Raw genomic sequence first — 25,609 nt, forward strand, 5'->3', positions numbered from 1 at the left:
CATGCAGCTGAAGAGCTGTACCCAATAAAGTGGCCGGTGAGTGTATATCCCATGCCATAAGTAAACCAGTGTTAATTTCATTGACTAAAACTATGACTAAAAGTGTGTGTCGACAGCCTTTTTTTCCATGAGAAACACTAGACTAAGACTAACAAAAATAGATCTGTGATAACTAAAACTGAAAAAAAGTTACTTTAGTTTTTGTCAAGATTACTAAAACTGGACTAAAATGTAATGTAGTTTTCGTCAGACATTCAGAATCAGTGACACCTCTCCACTGGGTAAATCTGTCAAAAAACAATGCTCCTGTATCTATTTTGCCTCAAAGCTTTAAAAAGCAGGTACCCCAGGTTTGGCAGAGTGCATAGAACACACTATGATTTAGTACCAGATTTAGGCAAGAGAATAAATGCTCGGACTAAAAGTAAAGACTAAATGTGAGGACTTTTTATGGACTAAAACTAAACTAAAATATTTTGAGTTTTCATCGACTAATACTAGACTAAAACTAAAAAGGATAGAAATGACTAAAATGTGACTAAAACTAAAAGATATTTAATTCAAAGACTAAAACTTAATATAGCTGCCAAAATTAACACTGGGGTAAATGGTAAATCTGATGACTTACGGTAACTGCTCATATAAAAATTAACGGAACATCTGGAACACCACAGAGAAACCTTGCTGTTTGCTTTGTTAAAATAAGGTAGAAAATAAACCCTAAGACAAGAGCAACATCTCTCTGTCATGTCTTCACTGTCACCTGGTCAGTGGGGAATTTTTTGAAATAACTGCCACATGACCTATAAAAATTGCTCGGTCTTGCCTTGAGCCATATCACAAATCTTTTAATTTCCTGTAAGACAGTGAGCAGACTCAGGTCTTATAGGTGAACAGGATTTATCCACCAGGGCACCAAGATTAAATGTTTTATTCTCTTTTCATTTTCACCTCAAGCTTACTTGTATTACAAAGCTCTTTCTCTCAATTTCATGCATTTACTCTATTTCATTGCTTATATTAAACTTTAAAAGCGCCATTTGGGGTCTTTAAAATGTATCTCTATTACTGTGTCAGTGTGGGTGTCCTTGCAGATATCAGATCTTTAGATTTGGCAGAACTAAAGCGGTCTTTTTACCTTAAAATCTGTAGATGAGAGCAGTTTAATCAGGTGGAGATGTTACGACAAGCTGCGGCGAGACTGAAAATACATTAACACATCCAAGTAAGGTGGAGGATCAGGATGCAGGGCAGGTGGGTTTTGATCACAGCTGACAACTGCAGCTCATCAAACAGCAGGGGAAATCGAACACGGGTCAAGGGTGGCGGTGCATGAAAGTGGGTGTGCTAATATGTGCGTGTGAGGATACCAGAATTCCCAAGCTGTCCCCGGCACCTGCACAAAATGCGCCTGAATTTCCTCCCAGATCACACTGCAGCACCTCTTTGCTCAGAAAGCAGTCTGTGCTCCTGATTGCTGTTTGATACTTCAGTGCTCCTGCAGTTTGGCAAAAAGAGGTTGGACCGAGTTGTTATCTGGGGCAGCGTTTTTCAGTGTTTCCATCTCAGGGACCAGCAGACATCTGATGAGTGTTTTTTCTATATGAAATGAGAAATCTGCCCGTGGAAACACGCTCAGTGCAGCCGTCTAATACAAAATGAATTCAAACTGTGATACTTTAAAACAAATCGTGGGTTGAAATAACGGTTAATTCTTTTTTTCTGCTCTACATTTTAAAGAGACTGAATGATGAACGCTCAATAATGAGCCAGAATAGACACAGGAGTTTGGAAATGAACTCTAAGTTTGTATTTTGTCTTTTGGCAGAAGTAAGAAACAATAATTCTTCCTTCAGGGATCACTGATACTGAAAAAAACAGACTCATATTAAAGCTGCTCTGTGTGAAAGTACAGTGCTTTTATCAGGCTATTATCCAGGCTCAAACTTCGATTGGGGGTTCGGTTTCCATCCTGTCTTATTAGGAGACCACTAAAATAAAGGTGCTAGAGACTGGGGACCCCCACTGTACCTGAAGGTGGTTGAACACAGCCATGAGCATTGAAGAATAGTCATGGAGCATGGAGGTCAACAAAATCATGACCCACTCTAAAGTTAAGTTGAGGTATTCATATTTTATATTTAGCCTGAATAACTACCGCTCTTATCAAAACAACAAATATCTTTTTTATTCATTAGTATAAAGCCTTCTCAAAAGTGTTAAGCCCTTTTCTTAAAAACAGAATAAAATGGATTAAAAATGGCAAAAATTTATGGAAAATGTGGTTAAAATGGGATTTTAAAAGTAGCAAAAATGGGTTAGAAGTGGCAAAAAATTAGATAAGACTGGCAGAAAATAAGCAATAAATGGCAGTAACAGATTTAAAGTGAAGGAAAATTAGGCAAAATAGGATTGAAAAGTGGGAATAAGTGGTTTAAACTCACAAAAAGGTTTAAAGAAAATGGCAGAAGTTGCCAGAAACGGAGTACACTGAGAAAAAAAATGGGCATTACAAACTGTAAAATGTTGTGAAAATTGGTGGAAAAAGTGGTATAAAAAAGGGGTCAATAGTGGCAATAATGGGTCAACAGAGGCAACAACAGGCAGAAAAGAAGTAATGGAAAGGGTTTAAACTGGACAGAAATGGCTTTCAAGTGGCAAAATGTTTTAAAATCTGCAAAATTTGGTGTCAAAATTTCACACATTTTACACTAATTTCATTAGTGTAAATATGCCAAACTGAATAAAAAAGAGGCAAAAATGGGTACAAATTTAGCAAACATTTATGAAAAGTGGCAAAATTAGGTGGGAAAAGTCATTAAAATACATATTTTCAACATTACCCAATTATTATTACCCAATAACAGTTTGACAAACTTTTCAGCTCCAAAATGGAGCTGTTATTCAGGATGGTAGCAACAGTAAAACACACATGCATTGATACTATCAATAATCTCAGCTGCTGGGGCCATTCTCTGGGTTTGTCCGGGGCCCAGCCATATCTGTATGCCATCTTTCTTTTTACAGGTGTTTTTGAATACTTTGATTTCAGCATAAATCTCACCAAATGACCAGGTTTTTATTTGACATTTCAATAATTTTATGCATATATTGTCATAGAAATAGGAAGAATATACAAATTAAAATGATTCAAAAACTATTCTTACTTTTTCAAAGGCATCTGGCAGTCTGTTCTCAGTGTCTCATGTCCCCAAAGGGGGTCCTGAGCCCTATGTTGAGAACCCCTGCATTCAATGCAGCCCCAAATTTTGGCCACACATGCTTAAAAATTATGCACGGTACTGTAGATGCTATCAGCTCATTTATTTACAGCTGATTAAAGAGCATTATGGCAGCATAGCAGTATTTATTAACTGAGGCCACAATAAGTATGGGTGGTGGATATCTGTTTTACTATCTAGAAAGAGTTTTTAGTTAGGATTATTTGTTTGAAATGTTAAGGAAATGTTAATAATTAGGCACCGGATTGGCTCGGTGGGTGGGGCGAGCACCCATGTGTGGAGGCAGTTGTCCTCAGCGCCCTGGTAGCGGAATCTGTTCCTGGTCTCTGTGCTGTTTGGCACATGCCTCCCCCACTTTTCCTCACTATGTTTCCCGTCTCTCTTGAGCTATATTATCTAAATAAAGGCAAAAAGCACCAAAAATGGTCTTAAAAATGATAATGATTAGTAATTCCAGTGCTGAATACAGAGGGATCTGACTAGCTGGCTAATTGCAGGCATCCTTTTCACTTTTCATACAGTGGACTTCAACAAAAGTTTACTGTGACAGCAGAGGGCGAGTGATGCTTCTGCAAGTGTTACATAGATAAATGTAAAGATTGTGATTTTAGTTTATATATTTAAAAAATGTTTCATAGAGTCAGTAAATCTCAAACTGGCTTCCACACATATTAGTCTCTGTTTCACTGTCACAGTGAGTAATAGGCTATAAATTAACACAAGGAAGCTCAAAAAGTTTGATTTGTACATCATAATTTTTCATTATAGTTTTGCTGTAATGTCATGTCTGGCACTAATTTGACATAATCATAGTATCAATAAAAATATGAACAAAATGTGGAGAAAAATACACCAACAAACATAATAAGGCAGTTTTATCACATCCATAGAGATTGCATCAGTCATGCACTAGTAAACAGTATATAAATCAACCTTCTGCTTGCGTGTTTTAAATTATCCTTAACATTTTTTGTTGATTTTCTTTCTCCCATGGCTTATTCCCATCAGATAATTTACTATTAAGCTTGAAAAAATCCAGATGAGAACAAATTACCATCCCCACTCTCATAACCAGCTCACCCAGAAAATTTGAGCAAATTGTCAGGAGTTCTGTGCATGAGGAAAGCACTACACCAGAGCTCACCTTCCTGCTCTGCTCGACGCCCCAAAGCTCCATCAAATCCTGCAGCTGACAAGCCTCCATCACAAAAACCTGACAACAACTCATCAAACTGAAGCTTTCAAGTCATAATCCCATCTGTGAGATTTTCTCTCTCCTATTTTTCACAGGAGGTTGAAGGGTTGACACCCTGAGCTGATATTGTGCCGTTTTATTCCCCACTGCAGTGCTGAGACATTATCTGTTAATCACTATGTGGTCAATGTGCTTGTTTTTGGTATTGATGAAGCCCTCCATTAGCTCAATGGCAACCTTTGCTCCTGTTAAATACCCACTTCTTGTATTGATTCAGGAGGAAATGTGTTTCGGAAGAGGATTTGTCACCATTTAGAGCTGCAACACCCAAAACAGGCTAAAATAAAGGAAGTGTAAGAAAAGTTTTACAAACCTGCAAGACTGATACATAAAACCCCTCCTACATGTGCAGGATTTACAGTTCAAGATGGTATATTTTACAGCCTCGGGAAATTTGGATTAAAACATTCATAAGATTTAAACAAAAATGCATATGTGTTCTGAAAGTTGATAGGTGAGAGGCAAAGGTGATGAGTATCTGTAAAATAAGTGAAATGATCTATAACTAGTAGAAAACCTAAAAAAACCCAGCTCATTTTGGCTCAACTTCTTGTCAAGACTGCTGGTGTTGGAAATCTGAATTTGACAGACGTTTGTTTGGCATTGCACCAAGCAGAGGTGATGTCACAGGTGTTATTTAGCAGCCCTGAGCTGTACATTGAAACAGTTCCAGTCAGTCTGAAAAAGAAACCAGAAGCCTTGCCAGCTGAAAATATTCATTCTCGTTGATGAGCTACAAAATGCTTTGATTTCATAGAAGTGTAGTTAGAAGTTACAAAACACATACAACTTGTCCAACTTGCCATCAAGTATTTGCAACTTGATTTGAATGCTCTTCAAGGATCTTTTTTTAAACTACTTTTAAATGTAAGGAAAAGTTCATGTTTCTCTCCAGGGCCATTAATTATGAAACCTTGCAGTTATCTACCCACTGCTCAAGGTTTCTGCCTCTTTAAAGGCTCTTTTACCTTCCTGTTTTCACTCATGGTGGGCCTCTGTTGGTTCTCTTTAAATCATGCAACAAAAAGTGCAGTACAGATCTGGAGTCTCATCTATAAAACAGCATGGAGAGTACACATGGCAAAAACCCCAAAAATGATGTGCTTTAATATCACTGATTTTTAAGACAGTGCCAACGCACATTTGCATGCAATGTTTTCTTGATAAATCACAGCCACATGGATAAATGGACAAGTAGATCAACCTCATAGTCTGCCAACATTTAACCATAAAGGGTTAATGCAAATAAAAATATAAAAGTTATCCAAAATAAATCACAATGGCATGATGATTTCCATTTCATTCAGTAAAATCCACCATGTACAGTTTCTATTCTGCCATGTCGCTCTTTAGAAACATCTGTTTTTGCCATATGGAGTTTGCGCATCTACTAGTGACAGTATTGTAGTTGAGCTCTTACTCCAATTTCCATGTACAACAGTCAGCAAAACGCACAGTCCACCAGCTTATTCGCTCTAAGAACGCTATTAGCTAAGCCAACTCATGCCATATCAAAACTGCTCTAGCCGGACTATGCTTTGCTCCTTATGTTTTTTTGCTCTGATGCCTAGAAGAGCCAATCAGCTCAATGGCTCTGCTTTGTTGTAGATCAATCCAAACAGCCAAAAAAACATGCAGAGTATCCGGTCAACTTCAAAATACAACCCAATGCACGAACTCTTGATCATAAATCATCACTATACCAACACTACGTCTCATCCTGCAGCATGAAAATGAGAAGGTCAGTGGGTCACAGAGCTACAATGACGCCACTGATGCTCCTTTTAGCTGCATAATGTACTCACCCAAGGTGGAAGCAATAAAATCAGGGAATCATATAAAAATGAACAGCAAATCAACCCCAAAAAGGCTAAATAATCTGTTGTTTACAAACTATTCCTGCATGAACTTGCAGGTCCCTCATGCTCTCTGCCCTTTTCATTCAAAGACACACTTCCTGTGAACAAGGTCACTTGCCTTTATTTGAAGTACAACCGTGACACTGCGGAGTGCGGTGCAGTCAGTGTACGAGGAAATTATGGGCTAGCCTCCAGTGATTGTTGAGCAAAAAATTGGCACATCCAATTTTTTGAAGGTATATTTTGGGCATCTTATGCCTTAATGCTATATTATAGAGGAGGACAGCAGATAGAGCCAGAAACATGGATGAGAGCTTGAAGGAGTGAAGGCACAGGCCAGGCCACCTGAGTTCATGACATGGGGTGCGCCTTAACCACTAGGCTACCCCCCACCCCCAAGATACTTGGGCCCTAAAGCTGGTTACACACCGCGCAGTAACTACCCTTAAAACCACCTCCCTGCCGGAGGAGTCCCCCTGAAAAGCAGAGCGTTTTTTAAAGCGGCTGCTGCCGCTGCAGTATGAGGCAGCAATGACGTAGAGGTGCTTCGGTGAGCGTAACAACAGAGCCCGCCCACAAGTCCATAACCCCCCCCCACCAAAAAAAAACCCCTCACTATCTCTGTATATTAACATGTATAATGTACTATAAAACGGAAGGAAAAATACAGTTGCATCATCAAAATAATATGAGCTCCTCCATTGTTTGCTTTGACCCATCCATCGATGTGATCGGCTGCTGCCAGAAAGTTCAACACGTTGAACTCCGAGCGGCAGGGCAAAATCTGTGCGCGTTCACGTGGGCGGCAACAGCTTCTGGGTCCTTCTGCCGCGGATAAAACTACTCCCCGTCTGCTGCCCTTCCCTCAATAAAATGACTGGAGGCAGCGAGTTGCTGCGTGGCAGTGTGAAAAGGGCTTAAGGTTGGGAACAAATGTAATAGATAAAATTTGTGCTCACAGCCACAATAAAGACTGAATTGAGAAGTTTTTATCTTTTTCACTTGGCAGTATGATGCATGAGCTTGTGCCATAGGACGTTCTCTAAGAGGATGGATGGATGCAGTGTTTTTCAAGAAGTGAAAGAGCCTCTTCTTTGAATTTTCACAGTAAAATAGAAAAATAGATGCATCAGACTCATGTCTGACATTGAAATTAGGGAGTTTGTGAATGAAAGAACGGCTATGACTTCAAAATGATTTTAGCAACTTGTGAAACAGGGAGTTGCAGCAAATATAAAATAAAATTAAAAAATCATTTGAAAATTAACCCCCTGCACTTTCTCTAAAGATTGTTGTACCACATCAGCAAAAAGGGAATGATTGCTGGATTGATGGCCTTGATGTGGACCCCAGGAAGAACAGCTTCTGGCAAATGCTGAAGCCAGTTGGAATCCAAATAAACAAACCAGAATGCAAAAACAGCAAAGTATATCCGAGTACTGTCTGTCATAAATGAAGACAGTAGATAGAAATAGACCATTAGGACATGTTTACACTGCTGAACTGATTGAACTTTTGCTCTGGGAATGTTTGTCATGCAGAATCTATCGAGGAAACTTGTAAACACTTAAAAGCTGGTTCAAATGAAAGCTTGGTTTAACAAAAAGAGCTGCCTAAATCAAATTAAATGTGCTCATATGAGGAGGGAGTGTGAGGACAATAGAGCCAGATATATCTACAGCTGAGATTTATGAAAAATTAACATGAAGGTTAAATCACCAGCATTATATAATTACAGCTGCAAACTTACATTCATGAGGAAGTGTTGTAGTTTCTGAGTCAGAAAAAAAGAGCGGTCTCCTGAGTGTGCAGAATGATGTTTTTAAAGGAGGAGTCGGTGTGAAGACGAGCATGAAGGACACAGAGAGAAGACACCTGGCAGTTGGTACAGAGAAAGTCGGATGTGCTTCTGATTTTAAGACATTTATGTTCTACAGAGAAAGTAGAAGTTAAATTAGCCTCCAGCGGCCAGCGAGGTTCAGCATTATGCTGACCGGACGGTAATAAAGCACTAACCTACTTAATTAAATGAAACTATACATCTGTGTGAGGTAAAATATTTCACAGTTCTTGCTTCGGAGGCTCGTTTATCTTGTAAATCACAGCAGATGTCCAGCTCAGCATAAAGATGGTGGCCAAGACCTAATCACTCACCGAAAGTAAGAAAGTCCTCCTGCGAGGGTCGGTCATGCACCAGCACTGCCAGTTTTAGAGGTTTGTTACCCGCCGGGGCTACTCATGCTGAAAATGTGTGCACACATGGTGCTCTAACAAGATTTAGGAGGAAGCAGAGACCAAATGGCACACTGTGGTATTAGTCTTATTGTTTGTCCCACACTCTACCAGGGTCTTCTTTACAGCTATGTAGCAAGCTGCTAACTATCACTGTCAATAGATATAATCACCTATGCGTAGGTATGCTCTTTTAGGGAAAATATGACATACATTTGTTTGGTGTAGCATCGTCTATGGCAGTAAGGGAACAGTCTATCAGTTTAAAATAAAGAACAGAGAAAAGGAGCAATCTGGAGATTTTACTTTAGGTTGTGTTTTCTTTACAAATACTCAACAATATTTCTCATAAGGAATCTGCAGATTACTCCATGTAATATTGAAATAATGATTTGTTGTAGTCGTTCATCCATACATAGCATGTATAGCACACTATATCAGTGGTTTTGGAGTTCTCCTACTAGTATCTAAGGGTGCTTTCACATCTGTAGTTCACTTGCTTTGTTCTGATTCAGAAGATAGTAAGAGATGTTTCAACACCATTTGTTCCGTCCCAATACAAGAACATTGAATATCGACTGATATGAGCTGATCGATACTGGTGAAAACTTTCTGGGCCGACAGTACTGTCAACTTGGAACTAGGCTCAACTAATAGGATAAACAGCCTCTCTGTGACACTTAAAGTTGTTTTCCCTGCTATTTATTGAGAGTTTCACTGCTAAATATTAAGATAATAATGACACTGAGGGTCACATTACAGGCTGCCAGTTTAAGTATGTGCAATTTGACACAGTATGACGTGATGACAGAAAAGCCTCTCATAAAGCATTCTGAGAAAACTATATGGCTGTTAGCATTCAAGGTAGTGGCAAAAATAATGATCACAAATTGATTAAAAAATGGTAAAAAAAAACCTTCATTATTAGATCTGCTGGTGATGACTTAGTTTTTCAAGTCCCTGAAAAGTCCCACAAGTTCCAGAATTTACCAGAAATGTTTCTGTAAGTGCTGCAAAGGCATGGATAGCATCATTAGAACGGTGCAACGGCTAGCTGCAAGAAGAGAAAAAGTAACATGCTATGATTCATGGTTCAAAAGTTTTTTAACTTTTTTCTAACCTGTGAAACTTCTTGTTGATATAATACCCACACTGATGGTATTGGAATCAGAACAAAGCTAATGATAATAGTATACACCTTTGCATTTTTTTCCCTTGGGTCATTTTGTGTTTACACTGCAGTATTGGGTTGCAGGTGAAAGCACACAGCAACGACATGGTGTCTTTACATTACTGCATCACAGCCTGTTTTTCACACTGCATATGTAAACAAATATCAACCATACTAAATATATATGTGTGACCATGTTATATATTTTAATACCACTCCTAAGTTACGTTCTCTCTGCAAACAAACTGCTACAGGGCTAGATTTTGAAGTGAAAGAAGGAATGTTCAGTACAAGTTTTTAAAATAACTCAGGCCATACAATTGCCTTGATTCATTGTTAAACTGTGCCTGTTTCAGAATCAAAAACTTTCAAATTTTCTCCACATGCTTAAACAGGCTTTTATTTTGAAAAGCACAATCCTGACGTTTACTCGTACTGTGTTTATTTTCCTTGTGCCATTTAGTACTGATGTGGAAACAGAAAGCACTAGCTGAAGTTTAGAGACCACCTTTATTAGGTGAGCCCTCTATTCTCTAGATTCTTCATGCTTGAGACGCGGTCCTTTTGCAGTCAGCCTGAAAGCCTTGCTAGCTGTGATGAAAATAATGTTGTGACACTGCTGATAAGTGGCCACCATGTACCCAGTCTGAAATGAACTAAAAAGAGCCTATCCCCCTCAGGAACCACTCAGAAAAAAATGAGATGTCAAGGGCAAAAAATAACTTCAATATCAGTTGATAAAATCCTAACAAGACAGGCACCTGTGGGCGGAGCCTGGATGCAAGGTTGTAAACCACCTGTGTGTATCAAAAGGTTCTTGATAAAGTAAATATTTCCAAGAGCTCAGAAAAGTTTAGAGGTTTATTATCTACACAAACAAAAAAATGAGGCATTGTGAAAAATGAGGTATTTTTTTTATACCCATTATAGGTAGCCTGCAGTTGTTAAGAGTGTCCATCTAACCAGTACTGTGCATGTAGAATATGTTATTGTTAATTGCTATTGTTTAACAGTTCTTCTCTATCATGCATAATTATGTCTTCATACACAGTTACTCTCTTGAATATATAGCAGCCTTCATACACAGTTACTCTCTTGAATATATAGCAGCCTGCATAACAGTACCTATTTATCTCAGCACTATTGCACTGTTGCAATATGTCTTCCTTCCTATGTTTTTTAAAAGTTTGTTTTTTTCATACACTGAAACTGTTACCATGTATTTGCATCTTTAAGCCTGTAGTTCTATATATTTTTAGTGTTTAAATTTGTGCGCTTCCTTTGACTTGGTTTGCCCTTGTTTTCAGTGTTGTATGTTTAAAAGTTTGGACACAGAGCTGTGTAAAACTGGATTCAGATTTCTTAAATGCCATTACACAAAGCCATTCAAATTCTGATAAAGTATTAAGCATTTAGCACCTGTGTAGAAGCCATGGTAAGGCTAGTTGCTTTGTTTAGCTCTTCATTTGATTAGTGGAAGTTTATACTTCAGCCAATTTGACAGTGTTGTGATAGCGTTGCATTTAAAAATCACCTGATTTAGACCCTAACTCGGCTGCTTTTTCCCCTAGTGGCGGTAGTTAAAATAAGAAAAAAAAAGGTTTGACAACTGAAAATACAGTAGGTGAGCAGAGCAGGCCAGCCGGGTTGTTATGACACATAAAGGAGCTGATTGTGACCAAACAGATCTTGCTTTTTCTTTCATTGCTCTTATTGCATTATGTGAATCACTCTGAGATGAAGCCTTTATAAAATGCTCCACATTAACCGCCTTGCTTCCTTTTATGAACGGAGCTGCATTTCATCTTAAATGAGCAGTACCACTAATGAGTGTAGAGAACACTTCCTCACTCTGTTCTCCTCTTAATCAGCATCATTCACATGTGAGGTTAATAAATGCATAAAATGCACATTTTCTCATCATGAAGAGCACGTTGGAGTGTTACTCAGGGAGGTTGTAGTCCAGTTTGCCGTTTGTCTTTTTTACAAGCCCTCAGGGTTTGTGTTACCTCGCCCACATGGATTATCGATCGCATCTTTTTCTCAGTTATTTTATCTCTGTCTGTACGTGTGTGATTTAATCACTTTGCTTCTATGTTTCTTCACCACACAAATGGAATAAATTAAATTGAAGGGGTCCCAGCTTTAGTTTAGATCATCTCTGTCTATTTCAGTGAAAGAGCAGGTGGTCTAAATAGTTTGTGGCTTCCACATAAAACAGAAAACACTTCCTGACAGCAGCGCCTCCGGCTCGGCTAGGCACTTCACCAAGCACAACCAGCAGCTTTCACGGGTGGGAGGCCTGTGAGGGATCATTTTTGACCACTGTTTTTTCACTCCCTGCATGAGGAATTAAATCTCAGCTCAAACACAGATACAGCTGGTGGATGAGCATCAAGCAAAAAGAGATGAAAACAGAAAAAAATGTAGTAAACATGCACTACAATGTGCATGTAGAGTGAAATTGAGACCTACTACCTTGGCAGAGGAAAATGAAGACACTCTGAGTACCTACGGCAATGAAAGACAGTGTCTACCAGTAAAACAGCACAGTTACACAAAGCATCTCCTATAATGTAGTCCATTTATTCCTGCCTTCAGGTAGGTTCTGGATTTAGAGGTCATGATGGACACTGAGTGCTGTGGTTAGAGATAATAAAATCTGCCCTGTAACAAAAGTATTTTAGTGGCTGCAGTGTGATATAAATCAAACTGCAGAGCAGCGCTGATATATGCACTGCAGAGTGACTTCTGCGTTCTGCTGCTTGATCCTGGGAGCAGCTCTGCAATGCAAAATAAAATTGGAATAGATTATTTCACTTAGACCTTTGTGTAGAGCTGCAAACCGATCCGAGCCGCATAAATATTTGAGTTAAAAATCTGTCTGATGCCTATACAGTATGTTCATGGCTCCAGTGACCTCCAAATCCCTGCAGCAATGATGGAGAGAACATCCCTACATTAACCTCTAGACTAAGAGAGCAAAGATTAATCAATGCATTTGTGAAAACCAGAAATATAATAGATGTAACCAAATTCAAGTTTTCTGGAGTTAGCAGCAGGAGCATGCCAATGCAGTATAACTGAAACTAGAATCACTTGCTGACATTTAAATGTCACAGACAAAGAGTCAAATAGCTGCATGTTTCATTAAGAAAAACAAAGTTAAATTTCTAAGATGTCCTCACAAGATCACTTGACAATTCTTTGAATATTGATATTGGTGCAGAGACACTCCAAATTTCTAAAACGTGGATTAAGACATGTCTGAGGCATCCTTAGAGGATTTATATTTTATCACAGTTTGAGGGAGAGCACTCAAGATTAGTCCAACTTATCCGGTATTTGACCAAATGTGAAAAATAGTCCCACTCTCCACTCCTGTTTCTGAGATATGGCATTAAACAGTGGTGGGCTCAGGATGTTTGAAGAGCAGGGGGGAATAATAACAAGGGCAGCTGCTGTAGGTGGTGGGTCACCAGTGCACAAAAAAGTTGTCATGAAGCTTAGAAGAGTTCAAGCAGGAAAACTGTTTGATTTTCATTTAACCTTTCACTCATTAATCATCACTTATTCATGTTGCTCCCGTTCCCCCACTTTCTGGTAATCAGCTATTTATGGGCGTTTACTCACTAAGGCTGGCCACAAACTACAGGACCTGATTTAAGGCAAGATTTGCCTCCCCCAATGATCGTGGGGGTGTATCCTGAGTGGAGCCTCGTCGCAAACGATTATTTACCTGAATAATCCTCAAGTGTGTGGTGTCAGCACGATTATCTTACTGCTCCAAGTCACGTCGTAGCCTCCAAGATCCTGCATCGTAAATATTACACGTGTTTGTCATGGTGCCTGTGACACAGCACCCACAACAACCAATGAGAGTGAGCAGACCAGGTAGCATCACCAGCCAGATCATAGTACTCTCACTGCTCACCACCATAAGCACAACTACAGCTTAATTCAAGCCAGGATTTCATCCTGATTCTTTTCCTTGTGTTAATGATTTGTGCTGGACTTTTAACACATCAGGATAGCAAGTAAGAAGGTTCATACAGACATCAGCGTTTGTAATTTTTTCAGAGGTCACGTGATAACGCAAAGTCTCTGGCAGGTCAGCAGGTGTGTTGTCTCCAGTCATCTGACAGTCTGGCTGAACCATCTAGTGTGAGCATTCAGAGGACTAGAGATGAAAAAAGTTTTGAAACTGTTCTTATGACTGTGGTCTCCCATATTTTTAAAATTGTTTCAGATTTGAAAATTGTCTAGTGTGTGGCCAGCCTTTAGTTCTAAACCAGTGGTTCTCAACTGGTGGGTCGGAACCCAAAAGTCAGTCGTGGAGCAGTTTTCAGTGGGTCGGGACTAGGTGTCTGAAAAAAAAATGGTGGCAAAAGTCCTTAAGTCCTTACTGGACATGCATCAAAATCTTTTATTTTACCATGTTTGACTCTGAAATTGGTTCAGTTCAAATGTTTGATCAATATTTCAACTAATTTATCTCCTCTTTCTTTCAATAAATGGCTACTTTTCTCATGATAATGAAGTGCTTTCACAAGTTCTCTGTAGAATTGGCACAATTGACACAAAATGATGGGGAAAGAGGGTATAAAATTTGTCAGTTTTGTCCCTTTTCTTTTTTACACCAGGTGTAAAGGTCAAATCATGCTCCACACTGCAAATTTTTCAATTAACTTAACATGCGTCGTTGAAATTTTTTGGAAACTTGGGTCGCTTCTGACATCAAAATCTGCTCACCTCGCCTCTGCAGTCAGTCGGTCATGTCAGTGTGACCGTGCTTCCTTTCTCCACCTTAGATCCATCTCAGGGTCCAGTTCCTCAAAAGTCTGCTCTCCATATTATCCTGGATCCTTCATTACCACAACCAGTGTCCACAATCCATAAAGTTGGGTATCCTAGTCTGTTGTCCCCCCTGGCCCTCTCAAGTAAATGACGACATCATGATGGAGTATATCCACCAAAGACATTTCACCTTTCTCTTTTCCAACTTGAAAAATAAATAATTGCTCACTCATACTTTACTCTTTAAATTAAACACTTTATACATTCCTATACAGTGCATTAAGAAATTAAAGAGATGCTGCTGAGGGTGACCTTGGCTACCAAGAAACACAGGTGTGTGCTGATGTGTATAGTTTGGCTCTGGCCACCCTTCACCCCCCTCCAGCTCAGGGTTGTGGCACATCGAGTCCTGTGACGAATCCTTAGAGAACTGTATGCCTGAAAGTTATGAACATGACTGTGTACATATCTACCTCCTCTTTTTGTCACATTCTGAAATTTCACTGTTACATATCTAAATTTGAGCTTGTTTCATTTTGTATTTTTATACTGTTTTAAACTAGGAGGAAGTGACAGGGCACTTTACCATGTTTTCCACTGGGAAGACACCCTGGTGGGAGCTTCATCACGTATTGCCCACAGGAAGGGCACCCTGGAAGGCATTTTAACACATTCTGTCTACTAAAAGGGTATAAGAAGCCACCCACGTCGACAAATAGCCAAACTGTAGCACTATAATCACTACAAATGCTGCTTAATATCTCTTAACTTCAGAAACTTATGTAAAACTATCATTTTTCAAATCAAAATGGCTATGATCCTGATGCTTATTCTGGTAAGCATAATGATCATCCGTTACAAGCAGTTTCCATTACGTGTTAGAAGAAGGGTAACATCATTACACGTACATTCCAGTCTCCATAGAAGAAACCACGCCCCTTTTGGATATTGATGTACAAGCTGCCACTGAACACACTGGAGCAAAATCATTAAGAAGATTCATTTTCATTTAAGCTAAAAAGTTTTTTTTTTTTTTTTTTTAGATATATATTTTTGGACTTTCTTGGAGAGACAAGACAGTGGATAGGGTTGGAAACAGGGATGAGACAGTGGGGAATGACATGCGGTGAAAAAGGCACAGGCCAGACTTGAACCAGGGCTGCATGTGTACACGGGGCACGATCTAACCACTAGGCCATCTGCGCCCCAGCCCTGCTTGAAGTACAGGTGTATAAATTCCTGGGAATTGTCCAAAGCAATGGTTTTCAACCTTTTTTTGCTCAAAGCACACCTAAGATCAAGCCAAAATCTCAGGGCACGCCATATCCATTTCTATTTCAAAGTGCATGTCACAGTATTTTCAGTTCAGTCAGGCCCACTTGGTCAAGAAACAAACTGTTTGCAAATATGATATTTTTAATTCATTAGCAGCTATCATTGTGCTTTTTATTGATGTTATTTTGCCGATATGGCTGGGATCTCCCTGCCCTTCCACGAGCCTACTTGGAAAGCACTGAGCTTGAACAGCACACATTCCTACCTTCCCTGTGCCTACAATGAAAGCCATAAAGGGGGAACAGAAGCAGCAAAAAACCCTGAGCAGATCCAGCATCAGTTACAACAGAATGACACTCATTAAGTCAGATGTATTATAATGGAGTAGCTTGGGTGGAGGAGGATTACAAAAGCAGCTTGCAGAGGGAGCTGCACAGAGTAGGCAGCCAGAGCAGCTTAGATATTGCGGCACGAGTGCATTAGCCAATAGGGAACTAAGCGTGAATCAGCTGGCCGTTAGCTTATGAGGACTTCCACTAGATCAGCTGATCTCAGTGAAATGGCAGCACTTGATACCGTAGTCTGTCAGAAGTAACTCCCTACGCTCAGTTTGTTGTATAGCTTTAGTAAAAACATGATTTTACAAGGCACACCTAGACTTACCTCGAGGCAGCCTTGCCCCACCATTATAGAACCACAGGTTTAAAGTTAAAAGTGTTTTTAGTGCCAAAGGGACCTCAACCTTCAACCAACAATTTCTTATCAGTTGATGAATAAACCCAAAAGAATGTATGGTGCTAAGCTCAAGGGGACTCCATCAGGGTGTTACTGTTAAGTATGAAGATCCAACCCTGGCACAATAAAGCTCCTTTATGTTGGAGTGGAGGATTAAAAACAAGACTTCTGTAAAGGACGACACTGCCAGGAACTCCAGCAAAAATACTGCTTATACTGAATCCTGTGTTTGGACGTGACTTTGAAGGTTTGCTCTGGCAGCACTGGAAGCTCAAAATAAACACGGTTTTATCAGCAGTATTACCTGGGCAGGGGAGTGTACAGGCCTCTTTCAGTACGATCTGCTTGTCTCCATCGACGGCGAGCTCCAGACTGCTGCACAGCTCCTCATCCACCGGACCGTCAGCTTCACTGGAGCCGTCCGACACGAAGCAGGACAGGTTTCTGTACCGTGTGCCATGTCCACACACCACGCTCTGAGAGGAGAGAAGCACCACAGAAGAAGAAAGAGGATGAGTTATCACAGTGAGAGAGGGGAATTAATGAGCCCAAAGCCACTTCAAGGTACTTTAATGCTGGCTAATTATAGAAACAGTGTGGCTGGTATTTTTGTCTGTCAGACATTTTAATTGAAAACAGAAAGGGAATGTTATGTTTGAGAAACTAAAGCTGTTCAAGTGACTGCTGCTTATAAACGGATTAGTTTTCTAATTACAACAAATGGTGTGGATTTTTAATAATGATGTGGTGAAAAGTATGTGTAATTGAGCGCTGCCCTTTACAAAGTGCATATGAATTCAAACTGCATGCAATATTAATGATACATTAAAGCTTTTTAAAGCTGCAATAAAAGGAAATGGTCAATAAATCTTAACGATTCCCATTTCTGAATCCAACCCAAACAACAACCCAAGTGGAAGCAATAAAAACAAAAAGTTTGACGCGCACTTTCAGTTCAAGGACTCGAGTATCCTGGTTATGATTGAGGTTTTTCAGTATCCTGTGCGATCTGACATGGAAACATCATATCGGATAAACCTTTATAATCAATGACAACTGTGTTGTTTTATAGAAACAAAGGGAAGCAGGGGAGTTCACTTCCCATTGGGTGACCATAACAGCCAGTGGTGTTGGTGGCTCTGATCTTCTTCAACCACTCCAGATCTTCTCTCCACTTGTTGTCCAGACCATCAGCAAGGATCTGGCTGTTAATCTTCCTTGACATCTTTCTGCCTGTTGAGGAACCAGTCAGGGATTTTGTACTGGCAAGGATTCTGCATGATGGTCAACACACACTTAACCTCCTTCTCAGTCGGCCTTCTTGTCCTCTTGTTGAAGTCCATGTCAGTCTTCTTCAGGACGACATGGGCGTTAAGGCTGCCAGCACCCTTAATGGCAGGGATGGCGAAGGTGATCTTCCTCCTACCATCAAATGTTCGCGCTCAGGAACTTCTCAGGGATCACCAGAACCATCTTGGAAGTACGTTCTGTGTGACTAGGAAGCAGCACAGTCTTCAGGAACTTCTCAGAGATCACCAGAACCATCTTGGAAGTACGTTCCGTGTGACTAGGAAGCAGCACATATCTCGCAAGAGCTTAACCGACTGGCCAAGCGACAAGAGGCCGACCTTTATAACCAACTGAATTTGCCACCTGGAGAGCCTAGAGAGAAATTCATATGTCTTATTCTATTACCTGACAGCTGCCAACTACACACGCTCTAATGGCTTTACTATGCCAATGATACATAGAGGTATCTTTTTAAGGTGCAAGTTGAACCCACACTAATTCTATAACATATCTCTTGCCTTTCATTGGGTGGCAGAGTATCAAAATCAAGCATCGATATCTGCATTGTAATTGGGTCCGGTAGGTATTTGATGTGTTGGTACTGGTACCATGTAGATACCAGTTTTTGACACTCATCTGTATGCAGAGGCAGAGACAGGCTGTCACCAGTCAGAGGTGAGGATATGTTTAGCATTTGCTGTTCATTTTCTCTCGCAATGCTGGAAATGAAGTGAAAACACCATATCTGGAATGCAATAACACTGTGTAACAGTGCTAATCCTGCAATCAGCCACAGTTGTCTCATTTTTCTCAGATTTCAAATTTGCTGCAGTTTCTGTTGTGAAAAGTAAACATCACAGTTGCATGCTCAGATAAGATGCAGCAATCTGAGGTTTCTCTGGGTGCATGTAAATGCCATTTCCAAATATGACCAAAACCAGGATATAACTATTAATACTTGGGAACAATATCCTGGTAAACATAGTTGAGTATGATACTAACACTGAGTCTGTTATCAAACAAGGACAGCAGAGAATTCATCTAATGAAGTAGCTGAACTATTTAACCCTCATGCATCACTAGGGACATTTTACTTTATTTGGGCAAATTTTTCCTTTTAATCTGCTCCCCATTTCGGCTGTGTTAGTACTTTTGTAACAAAGTTTCTTTCTTGGCAAATTTTCAAATTCAAATTTCAATTGCTCTAATATGTCAGGGGAACAATGTGAAACAAATTTACTACCCTTTGAAGTCATTAAGGACAAAAATATCCACTTCTAAAAAACTGCTATAAAAATGTAACAGATTAATATTTTCTCTGCTTTTTTGCATAAATCTCTTAAACAGCTTAAGCTGTGCTCAAAACTACCAAACATTTGATCACTTTGAGGATTTTAACCCTTTAAATGCCAGTTTGATTACTTAAAGTCAACGGTGCTTTTTTGTAAAAAAAGAAAAAAAGAAAAAAAAATATGACATCTTCCTTAAACCAAATGTTGGATGGCTGGGGCATTATTTCTAAGTCCAGCTTGGATATGTCAATGATTAGCCAAAATATTACGTTTGATGCATCGTTAGTTTTTGTGTACCATCCAATTTAAAATTTATTACCCTTTTGAGTCATTAAGGACAAAAACGTCCACTTCCAAAACTGGCAATAAAAATAGTATACATTATTATTTTTCTGCTTTTTTGGGTCAAATCTTTTGATCAACTTCAGTTCTGATTAAAACAATCAAATACTGAATAATTTTCAGGACTTTAACCCTTTAAAAGCCAGTTTGAATACAGGATGGTCAGATGAATCTCTTGAATCTTTGGTCATTTTGAACACAGCTGAAGTTGTTTAAAACCAGGTGTACACTGTGCGATTTTCCTGCGATTCAGCCATGAATTTGGAATTGCACGACTCCCTTTGGAGTCGTGCGACTCTCAGTCGGATCGGCATCATTTCTCATGCTGTGTACAGGGGCCTATGACAACCAACCACAGCCTGCCGTACGACCCTACGACCAGCTCCCAAATGATCGTGAGGATTTCTGGCATGTTTGATATTGTGGTCGTACAACTCCTGACACTTCACAGTCACAGCAGAAACACAAACAGAATAAACAACTTTGAGGGGATTGTTTTCCTTTGTAAACGGTCAGACAACATCCTAAATTACTATGACAACGGCTGGAATAACTTTCTGATGCTCCCTGCTATAATAAAGTAAATAAACGAGCAGGAAATATTCCTATCTGCAGACCTGCAGCTCACAGACACAGATGGTGATGATGTTTGTGTGTGCGGAATAGAGAAAGATAGCGGGAGAGGGAGAGACAGCGGGAGACATAGAGGGGGGAGAGAGAGAAAATCAATGGAGACACTTCACCCTGAGTGTGTGAGTCTTTTAAAAAAGGAAACTGTGGGTTTCTGTCACAGTCCCGACTTCAGTTGCACAGTGTGAGCACTCAGGTCGTGCACGACCATCAGATCATACAGTGTGAGCATGCAACTCGTGTGTGATCGTTGTGTGTTGTAAACGATTCAGTTGCACAGTGTGAGATGACATTCTTCAACGACCGTCGCACCGTCAGCTTGGAATCGCACAGTATACACCCAGCTTAAGAGATTTATGCAAAAAAAGCAGAAAAAAAATATCAATCTGTTAAGTTTTTTATAGTATTTTTTTGGAAGAAGACATTTTTGTCCTTAATGACTTTAAAGGGTAGTAAATTAAAGTGATGCCTGAGGGTTAGGGTTAGGGGTTAGGGGTAACAAGACAATTTTAAATAACTCTTATTGTGCCTTCCTTAAAAGCCTTTTGTAATATTTTGTAAATTCTTGGTTTAATTGTTTGTCCATTAAAGACAAAAACAGCCTGAATAGCATCGTTGCGGTTTGCTCCAGGATCATTGGAGTCAGGAAAGAGACTTGTGTTTCCTCTGGGAGATTGTCAAAGAACATCATCCTCATCATCCATCATTCTCATCACGTTGACATTTTAACTCCTCAGACTTCCATCTTATTGCTTATTTTACTGTTATTGCACTAATGTATCTAAACTTATGTAACTTATCATGTGATCTTTCTCTGACCTCTGCTTGCTGGTCTGTAAGTGCCGACATGTTCAGCTGAATGTTAAATAATGTGCAGTGAACGTGGGCGAGCTGTAAAGAAATGACCTCTTGGGATCGATACGCTTGTCTGAATCTGAATGTTAATTTTCAGACGGATTTAAAGTGGAGCAAAACAAAAAGTTCTTTTTCATTGTTTTGATGCAGTGAAGGCTGATAGAACAGACAGAAATTTTAACTTTTAACAGTTCAAATTCAAACATCAAAATAATAAAGAAAATCACTTGTGCATATGTAATTAAATCTGCATAAAAATCTCATTATTTTTCTCTTTTCTTGGCACAGTTTCATTCAGTTCATCAGCAAAAAAGGCAGTTGTGTCATCTCTTTTGTTGATGTAATTGCTGCTGCAGACACATCAGGGTTTTGTGTTTAAAGCATTAAAAGAACATTTTGTTGCTGTGAGATTACAGCCTCTAAATGCATTGAAATCCAGTTTTTATGGAATTCTCATAGACAAACTAATTACCTTTAGCCTAATGCTCAATTTTAGTGGGAATAGAACTGACAATTAGGTCTTTAAAACAGTTTTTCACTCTTATAGCTAAAGTTTTTCGTGCAGTTGTGTTTCGATTACAGAATAATCAGTAATTATCTCTCTGTTTATGGTTTCAGTGTCTGAATCGGAGTCTGCCCTCACCCACACAAGGGATTTATAAGGAAATGATACATGCATGAAATCTAGCCTTACTGCTACAGATTTACATCATAAGCCTGTTTACATCTCGCTCTACTACGGTGTCAAAGCTGGGTCAAGTTAGAGCTAATGCAAACCCGACTACTGCCTCTTAGTTAACATATTCAGCTGATGAAACAGATGAGGGCTTGTAGAAGAGGCAGCCACAGGAGAAGGAGATAAGACAATAACGATTAATGGAGTGCACAGAAGAGAAAAAGCTATGCTCGCTTTCTTCATTAGGAGATCAGCTTTAAATACTCAGACACATAGACAAAGTAAAATTAGTATGGCAGTAATAAAACGACAGCTGAAGGACAACAATGTGAAGAAGACGGAGGAGGAAGGAAGAGCAGGAGAGAAAATGAATTAGGAAGTGAAAATGAAGAAGGATAAGGTGGAGGAGGAAGGTGAGAATAAGGAGGTGGGAGGGAAAGAAGTAGATCAAGAAGAAGAATGAGAAGTCAAGGATGAAAATGAAGAGGAGAAGGGGGAGGAAGGAAAGGAGGAGGACAAGTGACAGAGAAGAAGAATAAGGAGGAAAAGAAAGAGAGGCAAGACAAGGAGGAGGAGGAAAGGCAGATATGAAGAAAAGAAATTGGGAGAATGATGAAGAGAAGAAGAAGAAAAAAGAAAAGTAAAAGAAGAGGAAGAGACTGAGGAGAATAAGAAGCAGAGGAAAAGGAACACAAGAAGAAGAAGGGAGCAAGGAGGAGGAATAAAGAGAAGGAGGGAGGCAAGAGAATAAGGAAAAGAGAGACAGAGAAGTAGAAAAAGGATATGATGGAGAAGAAAAACAAGAATAGGAGTGGGCAGTAAAACCATAACCTGGGGTGTTAAAAAATAGCCATGGTATCACCATCAGGAAGATAGCGCTTAATGAGCACAATTTGATATAAATGCCTTGAAAGTTGGTGTCCATTTCCACTTGCAGCACCACTGTATGTGTGAAGATGCCTTAGAAGTGGTTTAAGAACTCCTGTTAATAATGGCAGGATAATTTAGTGACAAGCGCACATATACAGTATAGCGATGCATATCTATCTCCACGGCACGGACAGCTTGTACAGGGCTGGTCTAGTCTTCTCTAGTCAAACTGTTAATCGTGGCTGTAATGTGAAACAAGACAATGAAAGTTTAAAAACACTTTAATTCTTCTTTCTGGGTGTAGATCAATGATGAGAAATGATCAAGTTTATTGACAACCTTATGTGCTGCATCCTGCAGTAGCAACTCCAAACACACTTAAAACCATCAAAGGTTTTAAAAGACAATTTAAACTTATCTTTATTGCTTTTTATGTGAAATGTAGATTAAGTTTATCATTATTAGGAGTTTTTTTAGACTCTGAAGTAGTCTGTGACTTTTTTTTTAAATTCTTCTGGAGTGAAGCCACGGCTGGATGAAGCACATCACGAAAATAAATAACAATAAATGCCTAGCTGCATCTGTCTAAAAGCACATGGAAATGATGGAGAGAAAATGGAGAGGAACTTTGTTTGCTCCTCTGTCTGTAGCTCAGTTTACCTCAGTATAAGAGCAATACTTAAGCTATAAATTACTTCCAGTAGAGGGCTGCATTGGGACCCGGCGGGACCCAACGCAAATCTCTTGGGAGCGGGCGGTTTGAACTTTGCTGCGGGCAGGAGCGGGTGGCTAAAAAAAAAAACACTGTGGGATCAGGATGAAGCCTAGCAACAGGATGATGGAGTCAACAAATGATGTAGAAAATAAGCTCAAACAAGGTCTTTACAACAGAAAAAGAAAACAAGGCAAGTCTGACAAGTTTTTTTTCTGCAGACAAGCTCTGATGGAATAACAGATTAATATCTACTACTGAATACTAAATGGCTAGACAAGTACAGTTTCATATATAATTATTACAACTGAAAAAGCAGGTCTTTGTGTTGTCAAAGTTATGTTAGTTGCCCTGGTTATGTCATGTTTATGCTGAGAGTGGCTAAATGAGCTGGCCTTGGTGCTGAAAAGCGGCAGTTTTGACTGACAGCTGCTGCTCAGAGAGAGAGTAAGGGAGAGAGATGCTCTCCGTCGATGGCCGATTGTACATGCTTCTCTGCAGCTGATTCTTTTTGAATCATTTAGATTAATAGGTTGTTTGCAGTCACATGATCTGTTTGGCCTGTTTTTGCACAAGGCACTGTTTTTCATTTCTGATGTATTCCGTGACACTTTTGTTTCCCCTTTACCACCAGAACAACACATGGTCTGCATTACGGGTCCTGAAGATTTAGCTACAAATTAAGCATTGCCCATGAATCTTTATTAATAGCCTATAAAATAATGTGTTTTCTCTTTCAGGATGGGAGAAGACACAAAATCAATGCATCTCTATTATTGTGTGGGCATGAATTCTCAGGGTTTTGCAGGTGCAGGCGAGAGTGGACATAGACATTGCGGGTGCGGGCGGGAGTGTAACACACACGTTGCGGGTGCGGGCAGTAATGGTCAGAAATTCAGCAGGAGCGGGCAGGAGCGGGATGAAGAAAACAGTCCTGCGCAGGGCTCTAATTTACAGTGCTCCTGTGAATTCTGCCTTATGACTATCATTGTTTTTTACTATCGCTCTGCTTGCACATGCACGCTGATAAGTGCATGTATAATATGTTTTTAAAACACCTAGTGGTGATACCATATACCCCAGTAAAATTTGGGCAGGGTATGACGGTATTAAAAACATCACCACAGGCAAGGCTGGATCCCTCAAGAGGGAAAACTGTGCACCCACTGCAGCCAACAGGAGGTGGAAACAGAGCGTCACTTTCTAACCACCTGGACTTTAAATAAGGACATCCGAGGTGAGATCTTTCCATTTTTCACCAGCAAACAAAAAGAATTCACCAGAGTCAACAATGAGCACAAGATCCCATATCTGCTGGGGGAAGTGCAACGGTGTGCAAATGTTACTGCACACTATGTTAAAAGCTGCATGGTGCCAATTATAATTCTTATTTTTTTCTGTTATTATCATCATTATTATCATTTAAAAATAGTATTCTGCTTGGGCTGATGTTTTCCATTCCGATAAAGCCTGCTGAACTGAACTGAGCTGAACTGAACTGAAATGAAGACAATGGAGTACGAGGAGAAGAAGGAGGGTGGGACAAAGCAACAGGGAAGAGGAAAAATGAGGAAGAGGAGAAAAAAAGAAGAATGAGAAGCAAGTGAAGAGGGAGGGGAAGTAAAAAAGAGGAGATGTAGAAAAATGAGGATAGGGTGGAGAAGAAGAAGGAGAAAAGAGGTTGGATGAGGAGAAGAAGTAAAAAGAAAAGAAAGGAGAAAAGGAAAAGTAGGATAGGAGGAAGAGGATGCTGAGGAGGGGCAGATGAAGAAAAGGGAGGACAAGAAGAAAAGGAGGGGGCAAGGAGAAGGTGAAGAAGGAGGAATGGAAATAAAATAAAGGGGGAATAAAAGAGGAGGGAGAGGAGGCTGAGGGGTAGTAGGAGAGGCTGAAGATCAAGGAGAAGAGGCATGGCAACAGGGCAGAATAATAATGAGGAAGAGGAGGAAATTGAGAAGAAAGAGAAAAACAAGAAGAGAGAAAAAGAAGATGGCCAGGAGGAGTGCGAGGAAAAAGAAAAAGGCGGAGGAAGAAAGGTAGTAGAAGAAAAGGAGGAAGACGAAGAATGAGGAAGAGGAGAAAAAGGAGAAGCAAGGGAAGGATGAGGAAAGACAGATGAGTACAATTATTTTTATTTATTATTTTAAACAATAAAACCTCAGGTAAGAAAAATGTGACTAAGCAAGAGGAAGAAAAATAAGCATAAGGAAGAGAAGGAAGAGTAAAAGAAAGATTTAGAAAGAGGGGCGGATGATGGAGGAATGTATATTAAGAGTAAAGAAGAAAATGAAGATTCTAAACTCAGAGACTGCTTGTAAAACTGACTTCAGTCGCCTTTAAATGTATTATTCTCTGACATTATTCTACATATAAAGC

The 25,609-nt window shown here is 39.7% G+C and overlaps 1 protein-coding gene across 2 annotated transcripts in view; it reads right to left on the bottom strand.

Annotated features, from left to right (window-relative positions):
- Positions 1-25,609, bottom strand: part of LOC121513348 (thrombospondin type-1 domain-containing protein 7A) — a 365,219-nt gene that overhangs the window by 37,242 nt on the left and 302,368 nt on the right. For both annotated transcript variants that reach the window (XM_041793044.1, XM_041793043.1), the window contains one exon: positions 16,871-17,042. In XM_041793044.1, coding sequence (XP_041648978.1) covers positions 16,871-17,042 — 172 coding nt within the window. The remainder of the gene's footprint in view (positions 1-16,870; positions 17,043-25,609) is intronic.

Source organism: Cheilinus undulatus, linkage group 8, assembly GCF_018320785.1.
Source record: "Cheilinus undulatus linkage group 8, ASM1832078v1, whole genome shotgun sequence".
In the NCBI taxonomy this organism is placed as follows: Eukaryota; Metazoa; Chordata; class Actinopteri; order Labriformes; family Labridae; genus Cheilinus; species Cheilinus undulatus.